This window comes from Lissotriton vulgaris, chromosome 10 (genome assembly GCF_964263255.1).
Source record: "Lissotriton vulgaris chromosome 10, aLisVul1.2, whole genome shotgun sequence".
Lineage (NCBI taxonomy): Eukaryota > Metazoa > Chordata > Amphibia > Caudata > Salamandridae > Lissotriton > Lissotriton vulgaris.
The window spans coordinates 892,255,974-892,272,165 of record NC_141698.1 but is presented as its reverse complement, the minus strand read 5'-3'; the positions used below and the strand labels follow the sequence as shown (position 1 = coordinate 892,272,165).

The following is a 16,192-nucleotide window of genomic DNA, read 5'->3' as shown; positions in this document are numbered from 1 at the left end:
GCGACAATTAGAGGATGGATCCTGTTACAGCAAGTCAAACATGAAATCGTATATTGAGTCAAAGGAAAGTCTCAAAAAGTTGTTGTTTAAATGGAAGAGGGAAAATATGCTCTCTAAAGATGAGTTTAACTTTCTGGATGTTGATAATCCTGTACTGCCTAAACTGTACTTGTTGCCTAAAGTGCACAAGATGGTGAGCCCAGTCCCTGGGAGGCCGATAATTTCTGCAATCTCCAGTTTAGCTGAACACATTGGTGAATACATTGACTATTTCCTCCAAAACTTAGTGCAAACATTACCCTCTTACATCAGGGATACTGGTCACTTTCTCAACAGAATTAACAACGTTCCCTGGAGTGATGACCTACTACTAATCACCCTAGATATAGAGTCACTCTATACCAGCATCAATCACCGAGCCGGACTTAGAGCACTTGAACATTTTTTGGGAACCAGACCTATTAATTGTTATACTCATAACAAAATGTTAATAGAATTGACCAACTGGTGTTTGCATCATAATTATTTCATGTTTGGCAAGGAATTATATTTACAGCAAAGAGGAGTGGCTATGGGTGCCTGCTTTTCCCCCAGCTATGCGTGCTTGCACGTTGGCTGGTGGGAGGAGCAGGTACTTAAGGTCAACTTCAGTGAGATCATGTCCAACAATGTATTGCATTGGTTGCGTTTTATCGATGATGTTTTTATAATCTGGAGGGGGGAGAGAACTGATGCAGAAAGGTTTATTCAATTGATCAATAACAACAATGAGAATTTACATTTTACATCACATATTGACAACTCAGAGGTGGAATTCCTTGATGTTAAAGTGTTTGTGAAAAATTCTAAATTGTGTACCAAACTGCATCGTAAAGGTACTGCTGGCAACAGCACACTTCACGCCAGCAGCTCCCACCCCCGTCATGTCATCGATAATATCCCCTTCGGAGAACTGCTTAGGCTTAAACGAATTTGCTGTAGTGATGAGGACTTTCAACTCTGTGCTACTGAAGCCCTTGACAGATTCAGGGAAAGGGGATACAAAGAATCAGTACTTAGGCAATCCTTAGCGAAAGCTAACTGTAGACCCAGGGATTCACTTCTATCCACCTCAGAGTCAAATCTTGAAGCCAACACAGAATCAAGCAATGGTCCACCTAGATTGATTCTGACCTTTAACAAACAGGAACGCAAAATTAGATCTATTATCAATCAAAGATGGCCAGCCTTAAAAACTGATCTAGTACTGGCCCCAAAAATAGTGGATAGACCCATCATTACCTATAGAAAAGGTCCCAGCATGAGAACCCAATTGAGTCGTGATTTTCCTGAGTTAATCAAACAGAATAACTGGATGACCAGGCCGGGCTTCACACGGTGTTCTAGTTGTAGAGCATGCAAATTTGGGATTAACACCACCCAATACTCTACACCCTTTAGACCTGACCCTGTGGAAATCAAAGGGAAACACAACTGCAAAACAGACTTTGCAGTGTATGTTCTGACATGCACCTGTGGCCTCAGATATGTGGGGAGCACAGGCAAGCAGGTGCATGTCAGAATCCTCCAACATTTACGCGCAATCGTTAATAACGATAGCAGCTATCCCGTGGCCCGCCATTTCAAAGCCATCCATCAGAATAATCTTGACTGCTTAACATACTTTGTCATCGCCTCAGTACCAAAATCAACTAGAGGGGGTGATAGGGATCTCATGCTGAGGCGACTGGAATCCCAGTTCATTCTTGAACTGGACAGTCGCTTTCCCAACGGTCTTAACACCACGGAAGATCTACATGTGTTCCTATAATGGCTTTTTTGCTGGTTAATTTATTCTGTATGTCAGTCATCATGCCAAGATCTGACCTCTCTGTTTTTTTAGTTTCTGTACTACTTTACTTCACTGAATTAATCTTATTTCATCATGGCTTCCATGGTGTATAGTGGTCAGGAGCTTTGACTCCTACTATGGTTACTATGAATAAGCAAGAGAAAAAAATTTTTTTGAAATTCATTGTCACAAAAAAAACAAACTTCTTTTCCCCTTTTTTTGCCTTTTTTATCTCTGTAGGAGGTATGCACATTCCCTTAAACACTTGAAGCACGTTCGATTTTGGACACAGACTGATGGGGCGTGATTGGAGGCAGCCCTTCAACTCCTTCGTATTTTACGATGTTTTTTGGTGACCACGATACACACATTTCATCACAATCTATACAATAAGCATTTATGCTGATATTTAATTGGACAGACTTATTGTCTGCATACTTTGGGACTATTTTGCTGTATCAACTTGGCATCAAGATTTATTGATTCATCATTATAATCTTGCTTATATATACTTTGCCATTCAGCTACCAGTTTTTGAACTATCAACAACTCACAATATTGCGTTGTTTGCACATTGTCCCAACTTACATGTTTTTTATAATGTATATATATTGTTATAGACTATATATATTTATTTATTTTTTTAATCAAAAAAATGAATTGTACATTGTAAATAGATTGAGATGTAAATAGCGCATTCATGCTGTTATTATATTTGTGCATTGTTTTAACGCGGCACTAATTCAGAGGAAAGACTGCCTCAGCCTTAGTTTGGTAGTGTGTCTTTTATGTCACTTTATCACGTGATGGTGAAAAAAATGCCCGGGAAAAACTTTGTGTATTTAAGCCATTATGAACTTACTGACATTTGATCTGTGAACAAGGGCGGACGCCCGAAACGCGTAAGATCTGGTGGCCTTGAACGCAATAAAATCGTTTTAGCCCATAAACGGACGTTGGAGTGGCGTGGCTTTCTTTCTTGGCTTTGTTGCGGCGGCTACTGCGCGACTTGGAGGAGAGAGCTGCATCTTCGCATATATATATATATATATATATTCCACAAGCAGAATCATGCTTCCTTCCGGCACGAAATTCAAGCCCATCCAGTCGAGAGGTAAGTCAAGAGGATTTTCTTTAACAGGCAGCTCAAAAAGTAAAAGCATAACGCGTTTCAACCACTGGTTTCGACAACCCCACGCCAAGACCATCAAACTCCCAATCACTATATCAGACATACAAATTCATTCTGTCAGTACTTTCATTGTAAAATATACAACAAAAATTAAAAAACTATAACATTTTTTTTATTGGAAAATTATTTCTGGAACGGACCAGGAACAACCGCATTGGACAAAATCAATTCCTAATTTTGTGCATGACTATACTCAAATCAAAGGTTTTCTATTTGTACATCCTAGTTTGCTTCATTCATAGAAGCTAGAATTGTTTCGAGTTCCTGGTCTTAAAGTTCCAGATCCATTGTAAGCACCAACACTCGTTTCAGTATAGACGGAAAACCTTCTTTAGGGCGCAATGTAGGGGTATCCATAAAACCATCTGGGGAGAAACCAGGGGTGGTTCCCAGGGGAACACTGATTAGGCAATTTAATATGTCAGGAATGGACAAAAGGTCAATTCAAGGAATGAATAAACAGTCCAGGGGTACCGGAGAAACCTATATGGGTTTCCTCTAAAGAGGATTCAGCAAACAACGATTAGTGGGAAGTAACATCCCTAATCATTCGAATCCAGGCGTCAGTCTTTGTATCCAACAATTATTTGGAGAGGAAAAAATCACTCTATAGAGTACCTGTAAGCAAGGGCCAGATCGCTCGTGGTTCAGCAATGAGGCTTCCATCAATACTGGATTTCTCGAACACTTGATCAGGAACATACTGAAACAAAGGAGATGTGGACTGGAATCCAAAGACACTGGGCCTAGGACAAGAAGAAAGGTGTGCCATCCAGGCACAATCAAGATGATGGTGGCCACGGTCAGGGAGACACTAACATAGTAAGGGAGGCACACAGATATTGAGAACAGACACAGCATCCCTCAAATCAGGCCTTCCTTTCCCCTTACCAAATTCATGTCATGCTAGTTAGAAAAGGTGCAGTATTTTACCTTTTGAACATTAGACCACTGTGGCTAAGGCTTTAGGAGATGGAGAAGTGCCTGCTTCCACTATTAAAGGAGGAACGCTATCTCTTTAATCCCAAAAACCCCTGCAAAGGAATTCCAATCTATCAGGGAAACCGCAATTAGGCTGTTTTGAACACCCATCAATAAACATGCTTTTAGAAATTACAAAAAGGTATATTAAGTACTTTCATCTAAAAAGAAAAACAAAGAGGACATTTAATGAACAAAATTGGAGCAAGATGCATTTAGCAAGGGCAATGATGAGCTTTTTGGGCACCTGCAAATAAGGTGCATGTAATATCACTCTCAAACTCAGACGCTTAGGCTTCAGATGCAGATTGGGTAAAGTTCATTGCTGAGCTTTATAAAAAAATTAAGAGGGGAAAAAATTATCATAACTATCACACAGTTGACTCTAGTCTACTGTAATTGCAGGAGACTGGGTTATGTGTGGAGAGGATTTAAAATGTAAAATTCTCACAAGCAGGTGGCCCTGATGGACTCCCTGTTGTCCTCTATAAGTCAAACCCATTGTGGTGGGCAAGGTTACTATGTCCTGTTTTCAAGTGGGTGACTAGCACTTGGTAAATCCCTCCTTCATAGTGAAGTGCTATAATTAAACCTACATATAAAAAGAGCCCCAGGAGTGACCAAGGAAACTATTGTTTAATCTCTTTATTGCATGTGGCATCTAAAATCTATGCTCAGACTCCCCGCAAACCCTTGAGACATGGGCAGTCGTAGAAAGGGTAGAATCTCCAAAGAGCAAGGTGGTTTAGAGACAAGTACTCCACAGTAGGTCACTGTTTTACCCACCCAGGTGTTGTCAACATGGCAATAAGCACAGTTGGCAAACTGCCGTTTAATTTGTTGACTTTAAAGCCGCATTTGATAAGGTGGATCTCAGAATCCTATAGGTAAAAACTTGAAAGATGGAATATTCCTAAGGACCTATTGACCATCATCCAAACACTTCATTTAGGTAACTGCATACAGGAGGACTTAAATGGGTTGGGGGATGTAACAGACAAAATCTCAGTGAATAATAGGCTGAGACAAAGTTGTTTCCTGGCACCTTTGCTTTGTAGTTTATTTATTTCTGACCTCCCTGATGCTTAAGGAGCAGTTAACTCCCTTGTCCCAGTATTGGAAGGGTTCATACCCATTGACTTATGTATGCGGAAAACTTTGTTGTGATTGATTAGACACCTATTGGGTTGAAAAGGAAGTTACAAGCTTTAAATCGGTATTGTGTGGCAAACTCTTTGGTGGTCAACGTTAATAAAAACAAAGACTATGATTTCATCAAAAAAGCCAAAGAGATACTCATGGTTCCTTAATTCCTCACCTTTGCAGCAGGTTAAGGAGTATGAATATTTGGGAATTGCCTTTGCTTGGAATCTGAGAAGAGAAAATCATTTTACAAAGGTGACAACTACTGTACTAACTACAGACAATCTTTTGAGGAGATTCAGTCTGAGGTGTGGAGGGCTATCTGTTGACCCGCTCATGAAGGCTATTGCTGGGAAGCTGGTCCTGCAGGCCTTCTATGGGGCTGAACTGTTGGCCCTGGATGAGCGATCTGACTGGGACTCATTAGCGAGTCTGTTTGAAGACACTCTTATTGCGCCCTAAAACTGCAATGATGCCAGCAGTTAGGCTAGAACTAAGTCTGGAATCCTGGACTGTGATTGCTAGATTCCGGGCCTCGTGGTTTGTCCAGGGATAGACTATTAATGATGATGCTGCAGGTTATAATGCTGTCTGAAAACAAATTCCCATTAAAATAAATGTCAACAGTGAGGGGAATTGGTATGGCACTTGATGTCACAGAAGTTGATGGCCAAATGACAGGGAAGCAGCTAAAGATAGCCCTCTGGGGATAAAGTTAGCATCTAATCTTCAGCCATTGATAACTGCATCTGTTATCCATACCCTAGAAGATCTTGGAGCAGCTGTGTCATTCCCGTACAGTTCTAGATCGGTATAGACCCAGAATGGAGGATACGTGGCCTTAAAAGAATGGTGCCGGATAACAATGGCTGTTCCTCTTGTAATTTGCAAATAAAATACTCTGTAACACACTTGTTTTTAGATTGTCAATTTTTTGTCCAATCCTACACCCTTACTTTCTGAGGCATGGTCTGCATTCACGTTTTTTTTTTAACAACAAATTTTATTTGGTTATTCATTTGGAAGATGGGCGACAGCCCTACAATGACCTGTAGGAGGAAAAGGAGTAATAGCACGAAAATCCCAGCATTTTTACCAATCTCAAACACTTGCTGAACATGCTGGTAATACAACTGAAACAAAATGCAGACATCACTCAATCTCACAGCATGGGTACATGATATTTGATATTTGATATTTATTAGCATTTATAAAGCGCTACTTTCGCTCCGGAGGGAGCATCTTGGCGCTGAGCACACAGCGAATCAACAATGGGGAGCGAGAATCAGATCGCTGCGAGGACCGATGAGTCGGACTGAGAAAAAATCCAAGTCTTCAGGAGTTTCCTGAAAAGGCTTTCTGAGGGGGCATGCCTAAGGTTGGGGGGAAGACGATTCCATGCCTTAGAAGCCAGGAATGAAAAGGTCTTTCCGCCTTTGGTTTTTAGTTTTATTCGGGGTTCAGTGATTAGATTGGCACCTGACGACCTCAGGCAGCGAGTTGGAATATAACGCTGGAAGCGCTTGATCAGGTAGGATGGACCCGTGCTCCTGGTGGATTTAAAGACAGTGACTAGAAGCTTGAATAAAATTCTCTTATGGAGGGGCAGCCAGTGAAGGGCATTAAGGGCTGCAGAGGCCGAAGACCTACGGGGGAGTTTCAGAACAAGCCTGGCTGCTGCGTGTTGAACACTTTGTAATTTTTTAAGAGAAGATTTCTTTATGCCTGCTAGGAGGCCGTTACAATAATCCAGCCGGGAGAGGATGAGCGCCACCGCGACTGATTTCCTGGCTGAAATAGGCAGAAAATTAAAAAATTTCTTTAGCTGCCTGATCAGACTAAAGCAGCGCCCTGCAGTAATGCGCACATGCTCATCAAAGCTGAGGGATGAGTCAAATTGAACTCCAAGATTGCGGGCTGAAGAGACCGCGCTCGGTGGTGCTTCGGAGTTATGGGGCCACCAGTCTTTGGGGGAAAAGAGTGTGCCTTTACCTAGGGGTATTATTTCGGTTTTGGCGCTGTTGCATTTAAGATGATTCAAGTTGAGCCAGGAGAAGACTTGGGAAAGGCAGTTTTGAAATCTAAGGGCAGCATCCGAGTATCTTTTGTCAATGGTGACGACAAGCTGGGTGTCGTCAGCGTAGGAAGTCACGAGGATCCCATGGGATTCGATCAACGTGAGAAGGGGGGCCATATATATATTAAAAAAGAGAGGGCTCCGGATGGAACCCTGGGGCACACCTGAGATGGTAGGTCGTTCGCCAGAAAGAAAGGGGCCTAAGGAAACAGTTTGAGAACGGTTGGACAAGAATGATGTTATCCAAGCCAGAGCGGAACCCGAGACACCAATCTCGCGCATTCTATTAATTAGAATGACATGTGAGATGGTGTCGAAGGCCGCGGTTAAGTCGAGCAGGATGAGAACAGCCTGTCTGCCCTCATCCTGCAAGAACTTGATGGTGTCTGATAATTCGATCAAAGCAGTTTCTGTAGAGTGGCCCGGGCGGAAGCCAGATTGCTGTGGGTGCAGGATGCGTTTGTTTTCCACAAAAATGTTTAATTCCTCATGAACTAACTGCTCAGTGATTTTGCCTAGCGCTGGGAGAAGGGAAATTGGGCGCATGTTGGACAAGTCAGTTGGGGATTTATTTTGTTTTTTCATGAGGGGCTTAACTATGGCCTTCTTCCACTCAGCGGGACGATGCCAGAGTTAAGAGATTCATTCACAATGGCAGTAATTAACGGGTTGACAGCCTCAATAAGATAGTGTAGGATGATTGGGGGGCAGGAATCCGTAGGGGCACCTGATCTGCAGGTCAAAATGGCTTTTTGCGTTTGTAACAGGGAAACTGTTGTAAAATGATTCAGTGAGGGAATGGTTGTGACGGTATCTTGAATTGGAGTAGGTAAAGGGGGGAAATCCTTATGAATATTATTGATTTTTTCCACAAAGAAATCTGCGATTTGATCGCAGAGAGTTTGTGAGGGGGGGATTTCGAGTGCCAGTGCCTTTGGGTGAGTGAAAGACTTTACTATATTAAAAATCGTTTGTTGTTTCTGTTTGGCTGAGTCTATTGCTAGAGTGAAGAATGCCTTTTTTGCTTTTTTTATATTAGAAAGATATTGTTTCCTCTGGAGGATGTATATGGATCTGGATGTGGGATCATAGGTTTTCCTCCATTCTCTTTCCAAAATCCTACACTTTAGGTGACAATCAGTGAGGGCCGGAGTATACCAGGGGGCATTGGGCTTCTTTTTGCCTCGGACTGATTTTTGACTGGCGGATTTTGAATTAGCAGAGACCACTCTGTCAATCCACAGATGAAAGTTTATGGAGTCTTGTGATGCATCTCCAATAATAGGAGGGGGGGGGGGACAGAAGGTTGGGGGTTAAGTTTGATGCAGTCAGCTACCTTCTTCCAATAGATGGGGAAGGGGATATGAGAGTGTTTGGTGGAAGGTGACAGCAGGGATTTAGTTTTGATGGAGAAGGGAATGAAACAATGGTCTGTCCATATTTGTGGTAATGGGGGAGAGACATCTAAGGAAGCCAAGTTTGTGCAGCTGCCGTCCAGGGTGTGCCCGGCGCAGTGGGTAGGATAGGAGACTGATTGAGAAAGGCCAAAGATCTCAAGTGAGTGAAGGAAATTAAGAGTGTGGGGGTCGGTGCAGGATTCCAAGTGAAAGTTGAAGTCCCCAAGAAGGGTAAAAGTGGGGTAGTGAGTCAGGAGTGCTGCCAAAGTTTCTTCGAGGGAGTCCAAAAATGATGTGGCATTCCCGGGGGGGCGATAGACGAGTCCTCCTGAGAGGGAGGAAGAAGGATTGATTTGGATAACAAAGCCGAGAGACTCGCAATCCTTGAGGGAGGCCAGGTCAAATGTGTGGCACCTGAAGGATTTCTTTACAATGATAGCCAGCCCGCCTCCCCGACCGATGGGTTTATCCCGCCTGAAGATGGTAAAATCAGGAGGGAGGGCGGTTGCCAGATCGGGGTTAGAAGCATCATGCAGCCAAGATTCAGTAATGAATAGGGCGTCAAGATCGGATGACACAACAAGGTCATAGATGTCTTGTCCGTGACGCGATAAAGATCTGGCATTAATAAGACCACAGTTGAAGGAGGCCGTCTTGTGACGAGGAGGGAGAGGAAGGGTAGAGATAGGGCTGACGGGACTAGAGGATGACCATCCGCATGAGCGGCAGGAAAAAGGGCCCCAGAGGTGGTCTGTGAAGGGGTGAACATTACAAGAGGGGCTTGCTAATGTCGGGCGCATAGAGAGCAGCGCATCAGAGTCATACCTGAGAACTGGGAGGGTTGGAGCAGCATGACCCGCGCCCGGCGCGAATCTGGCGCGGACGGGCGCAGACGGGCTTGGCTTAGGCGCGGCTTCGGCGCGCGACCGGCGCGCCCGCTGCGCTAGCCCGCTGCGCCGTCTGAATGAGTGACACATTATATAGGAAGGAGGGAGGGTGGGAGGACGGCGCGACTATAGCGCTGACCTCACCTTCCTCACTCAAGATGGCGCCCACCGCCGAGTGATGTTGAATTAAAAGCGGCTGGGCTGAAAGAAGAGGAAGAGAAAGTGTGAGAGGTGTCAGAGTGCCTGTATTCTCAATTCCCCTTAATCTAACAGCCCCCAAAGTTAAAATGCGGCGGTTTTAAAAAGGGTATAAAAACGCTCCAAATGCTATGCAGGAAAGGCTAAAATCAATGCGCCTCAGATCGCGATTGTCCAGCTCTTCAGCAGCTCGCAGCCCCAGTTCCCCTCACCAGGGAGAGCATCTGTAAGGCAGGAGCGCTGGGAAGGGCACACCTAAATACAATGGGAGGGCGGGAGGACGGCGCGACTATAGCGCTGACCTCACCTTCCTCACTCAAGATGGCGCCCACCGCCGAGTGATGTTGAATTAAAAGCGGCTGGGCTGAAAGAAGAGGAAGAGAAAGTGTGAGAGGTGTCAGAGTGCCTGTATTCTCAATTCCCCTTAATCTAACAGCCCCCAAAGTTAAAATGCGGCGGTTTTAAAAAGGGTATAAAAACGCTCCAAATGCTATGCAGGAAAGGCTAAAATCAATGCGCCTCAGATTGCGATTGTCCAGCTCTTCAGCAGCTCGCAGCCCCAGTTCCCCTCACCAGGGAGAGCATCTGTAAGGCAGGGAGCGCTGGGAAGGGCACACCTAAATACAATGGGAGGGCGGGAGGACGGCGCGACTATAGCGATGACCTCACCTTCCTCACTCAAGATGGAGCCCACCGCCGAGTGATGTTGAATTAAAAGCGGCTGGGCTGAAAGAAGAGGAAGAGAAAATGATATATTAGCATAGGGGTCCATTCTCAAACTGCGGGATATGCCGGTCATGGGGCATTGAAAATAGGGGAATTTATCAGGGGTCTGCGGGTGGCAGGGGCGAAATCTCGATTCCTCGATCTGACTCCCATCGAGTCCAAATTTTCCTATGCTTAGCAGGGCAAGCACAAGCTATTAACACTGCGTTGTCGGTGTGTGGGACGTCAGGGTCTGGTATATTTGCCTGATCTTGTGGCGGCCTAAATCACCCATTAGCAGGCAGCCTTCTAATGGGTGGAATTCCGGAAGGGTCTCAAGCATGTGGATCAGGGGTGTGAGTGCATAACAGAGTTGGAGGAGTTTGTAGAATTGTGTTTTGTGTAAGTTCTATTCAACCTGTAGTTGCTGGAAGGATTTCAGTGTAGTACCACTCATCACATCACAGACGGTCGATATTCCCACTAGGTCCCATCCCCTGAACCCCCCCCAAGGCTGCCACGGGGCAGAGATATGCACCCTGCCATAGTGGGGTTTCCTAGGTAAGTTTCCCATTCCAGCCCATCTCTCTAACTTTAGCCCGCCACAGCTGTATCATGACTTTACATGCGGGAGGCATGAGATCCAGGCGTGCGCCACTATATAGGAGGTGAAGGAGGTGAGTACATTCTATTGCCGCTTGCTCGATTGCATATGCCGCATCTTTGGGGGAGTTGTACCACCATTCATTCACCACAAGTATATGGGAGGCTACGTAATAAGAGTAAATGTCCGCTGCCGCGATCCCCACCGCAGTATGTGGATTCAGCATATGTGCGCAGAGCGACCCTGACTGCCCCAGTGTTCCAGAGGAATTTGTTTTGTATGGCGTTGACCTGTGCGAACCAAGAACGCTGAATAGGATAAGGAAAGTTTTGGAGGCAATATAGAATCCGGGGCAGTGACACCATCTTATAGATGGGCAAACGCCCATATAAGGCTAAGGGAAGGGAGGACCATATTGCTGTTTCATCATTGAGACTCGCTAGCAATGGAGTGATATTGTGCGCCCATGAGATTTTTGGGGCATGGTGACAAGAAAATGCTGAGATATTTGAAACCATCTGTCGCACGGGATAACTGCGATGCCCAAGCCTCGTGACCTTGATGACCGCACACTGGAAACAGCACAGATTCTGCGGTGATCGTGTGTAGACCGGTAGTCTACCCAAACACTCTGAGGATCTCTAATAAGCGGGCCCCAGAGACCCAGGGTGTCCATCCTAAAAAATAGGACATCGTCCCCATATAACGCAATATGGTCTGATCGCGACTGGGACCATTCGAAGTCGCGGAGCACCAGGTCACTTCTAACCGATGCTGCTAAGGGCTCGACCGCTAGGGTGAACAATAGTGGGGGCAGGGAGCAGACCTGACTAGTGCCTCTTTGGATAGGGAAGGGGTGGGAGCAGTGCCCGGCAATGCGTACTGACGCTCCTAAGTTGGTATAGAGCAGGTGAACATATGCAATGAAACTCAGACCAACATTTATCGCCTCAAGCAATTGAAAGAGGTAGACTCCATTTAGTGAGTCGAAAGCTTTGTCAATGTCGGCCAAGAGCATGGCAGCTGGCCGGCCTAGCACTGGGGCTGCTGCCATTGCATTATATACCCTCCGGATATTAAGGCAGGTGGCCCTTTGGGGCATAAATCCCGACTTGTCTGGATAGATCAACCTTGAGACACATGTTTGTAAGCGATCAGCAAGGACATTCCCTTACAATTTTGCCTTAAAGTTAGTGAGGGAAATGGGGCGGTAAGAGGACGAGTCATCCGGAGGACGACCGGGCTTGAGGAATAAAACTGTTTCCGCATGTTGCCAATCCTGGGGCAATATGGTTAATTCCTCGGCCTCCAGGATTGCTGCTAATAAATGGGGGCCTAATAAGTGTATGTTGGGCCGCAAGAATTCCATAGGAAATCCATTTGGACCTGGGGCACGCCCCGGGCGTAACGCATTGAAGGCGCCAGTCAGTTCGTCCAGCGTGATTGGGACCTCTAATTGTGCACGCAAGTGGTCAGGATGCTTCCGCAGTGGAATATGTGTAAGGAATTCCTCAATTAAATTTGCTGAGATCTGTTTGTATCGTGCGTATAGGGTTCGTGAAGTGTTGTGCAACCTGGCCACGCCCTCTGGCGACATACATATAGACCCGTCCACGTTGCGTATGGTGGAGACAATCGCCGTAGAGTTATCAGCCTGGCAAAGCCGGTGGAGCATTCTACTTGATTTGTCCCCCCATTGATAAACCCGGTGTTGTGACGCTTCCCAAATTTCCCTGCATTCACGTTATGAAGCACAGGCAACCTTGTTGGGAATGAGGCAAATAGATTGTGTTATTTGTATCGCAAAGTAGATCTTAACTTTTCAAAAAAAGAGAAGAGAAACTGTATGAACGAAAAATTCATCAGTTTTAATTCATTGAGCACTTTATGAAATTATGAATCTGAGTATTTTAATGATTAACTGCTAACAGAAGGAACGTTTTAAAATTGCGATGAAGGTATTAAAACGATATTCCTAAATGTGTCTTTTAACAAATTATGTACGAAAATAGTGGAAGGGTTTATGGGAGATAAATGTGTATGAAGGTTTTTACAGTATTGGATCTTAGAATATGTTTCTAAAAGATGTATATTTCGGAAATGAATAAAATATTTGTTGTTGCTACTCAACTCATCCAAAAACTGCTCCTCCACACTGCTAGATTTGTTCACCCGGTGATGCATTTTCTCACCGAAGTGCAAGCCTGAAACGAATGAGTATTAGTTTAGTACATCTGATGAAATCGAATAGATGTGGCTATTATATTATCGTTAGTTACCAATTTATTCTTGTTTGTAAAACATTGACTTTTAGATACCAGATGACCTACGAACAAGACTTGACATTGAATTGCATGCTGCTGTGAGAATAACCTCATCAGACGTCCTCCCAAAGATACCAACCACACTCCTGCTTCAGCCGAAGAATGCTCTGGTGAGTAAGGTTTGTTCTGTTACTGGACGGGTTTGTGCACACCTGCCAACGTAATCCTATTTGTAAATAATCTGCTTCATTTTTGTGTGTATGGAAGCTCTTGGCATTTTCAGTTTTCCCGAGATTCAAGTGGGAATGTTGTAATTCCTTTTAGTTATCAACTGTCATTAGAGTAGGAGATATTCCCTTTTGTGAAAATTTAGTCATTGGACCATTTCTGTGTGTGTCTATTTCCTCAACTGTATCACACTTCAGTTGTTTACCTCCAATCTAATTGCCCTAGAAAGGGGTTTCCGTACAGTATACAGCATCTCTAACTAAATCTTGGAGCCCTGTTTTTTTCTTTACTGGGATCCATGCTTCATAGAATTACTCATGAGAGTAGGCGTGCTGTCATCTTCTGGTGGACATTAAACTGCTTTTATAGGTGTTATTTTAAAGTTTAAGGGGCTCGTATGGGTCACACTTGTGGGCATCATATATAAGGCTTCCCGTTTTCCGTTTTCACATATTTCTACAGATAAATACAGACCGAAAACAACGCGTTTCCTCTCTGTATTTATTTTTAAAAGAAAAATACAGAAAATTGTGCTTCTTGTGAATGCCTCTCACTTCATGAGTTCAAGGCCAACAGCTGAGCAGATACACATCAGGGAGAGTTTAAAAAAAAAGCAGCATCGAATTTCGTTAAATGAAGGCATACCTTAATAAAAGATTGTATGTAATGCTAATATGTGAGTGCAGTGTTTTGTTATATTTGGCTGCTTGATTAGCTAAAACGTGGCAGGCATCAAAGTAGGAGTGCATGTTTTTCAGTTAAAAAAATGCGGAAATATGTGTTTTACTTATCCATTTTTTCTCAAAACACAAAATAAATATGAAAAATGCCAATAAGATGGCCAAGAAATAAATATGGGAAAATACGGACAGACATGTTAAAAAAAAACAATATACCATATAACTGGGAGCCTTAATCATATATAGCATTCCCCCACAATACTTGTGTGCATTTGCTTACTCTCTTCTTTTTTCACTGAACAGTATAAATCATAACCAGCGTTTCCCACGCTCATCCATTTCCTGATGTATGCCCTTCCAGAAACACCTACTGATTTCTGTTAATTTTGATCTGCTGTTTTTACCCACCTATCTTTTTGCTCCCGCTTGGGTAGCTTGTGAATCAATCTTCCATCCACAATTGGTGCAATGCCGCTGCTTGTTTGCGAGTTGCATGATCTCACCTTCTCTTCATTTGAGATATATATTCATCTGGTGCATACTTCTGCTGCATGTCCTAAAATGGATAGAAAGTCCTTCCTAAAAGTTATGATGCATGTAAATCAAATGTTTGCACCAACCCCTTAGGGGTCACTGGATTTCATCATTAAGAAGAGTCAGAAGGCGAGTACAGGATCTCAGTTGCAGAATTGGTTTTTCATCACCTGTAAATCAGCACTCGACTCTGTGCACAGGCCCCTACTAAGACCCACTTTAAAAGCACAGGGCCTACCTGAGAAATTAACATTTGCCACATGTAACGTGATTCAAAGGAATACAGCAAGGGTATGTTAAGCCATGAGAGGCGAGTGCACTCCTGAAATAAGCATTGAACAAAGAGTGCAGCAAGGCTGTGTGGTTGCTCTTCAATCTTTTCATTGATAATATTGGCAAGACACTAATTGACCTGGAACTTGATGTCCCTAAAATAGGAGGTATGGAATTGCCCATATTTGTCGATGGCATGATTTTGCTTTCCCAGTTAGAATGATCAATTTATAAATTACTTCTGGGCATTGAGAGGTACTGCGTCAATAGATGAGGACAATAAACATTACTAAAACAAAATTCATGGTGCTAAAATCAACAAAGAAGTTAAAATCAAACTTTAGAATTCACAAAGTAACTCTAGAAATAGTCAAATACTTCGACTTCCTACGCATATGAATTGATGAAAACTTGTCCTGGCTGGCCCAGAATTCTAAGAGCGAGAGCACCAGTACAATAACTTATTTTGCCAAGAAATTTGGAGGAAGATCCCTTGAGTTGGCCATCAGTGTCTACAAGTCTAAGGACCTCTAGAAACTTAAAAGTAACAGAACAAATTCTTTTAGCAGTTGTTACATTTACGTCCCGTAAAACCAATGGTGGTTCTTAAGGTCGAACCGAGACTCTAGGGGATAGAAGCCTTAATTTCCATCAAGCCCCATCCTATACAAGGCTGCCTGTGGACTGACAAGTGTGTGACTAATCACAGAGCAGCACTGTCGAACATTATTGCAAACCTAGACTCAACAAACCTGCCCTGGCTGGACCATGTTTCCACCACTTAAAAAAAATATAGGAATCACCGACTTCTGAACAATTCTTGATTCAGTGCCAGCACAGATTATTAAAAGGTTTCATACTGAACGTGGAAATCGACTAGACATAACTAATAATAATAATAATAATAATAATCCACATTTGTAAAGCGCACAATCACCCGTAAGGGTCTCTGGGCGCTGGGGGCCGTCAGGAAGATTAAGCAAGCTATTGCCCAGAGTCACATGGTGCTGGGCTAATCTGCCGCCGGTGCCGGGGATCGAACCGTGATCCCCAGATTCTGGAGTCAGTAGCCCTGGCCGCGGCGACCCTTTTAAAACCAGTGCAGCCCAGTTTGCATAATGTTGAGGGGGCATTTTAGGGGCGGAGAGTCATAGTGCAAAAGGAGAGCCTCTCACATTGTTTGGTATATCATCCCTAG

The 16,192-nt window shown here is 43.9% G+C and overlaps 1 protein-coding gene across 3 annotated transcripts in view; it reads left to right on the top strand.

The window, feature by feature from the left end:
- PEX1 (peroxisomal biogenesis factor 1) overlaps nt 1-16,192 on the top strand; it is a 793,672-nt gene that overhangs the window by 185,774 nt on the left and 591,706 nt on the right. For all 3 annotated transcript variants that reach the window (XM_086941864.1, XM_086941865.1, XM_086941863.1), the window contains exon 6: nt 13,330-13,449. In XM_086941864.1, the coding sequence (XP_086797990.1) occupies nt 13,330-13,449 (120 nt within the window). The remainder of the gene's footprint in view (nt 1-13,329; nt 13,450-16,192) is intronic.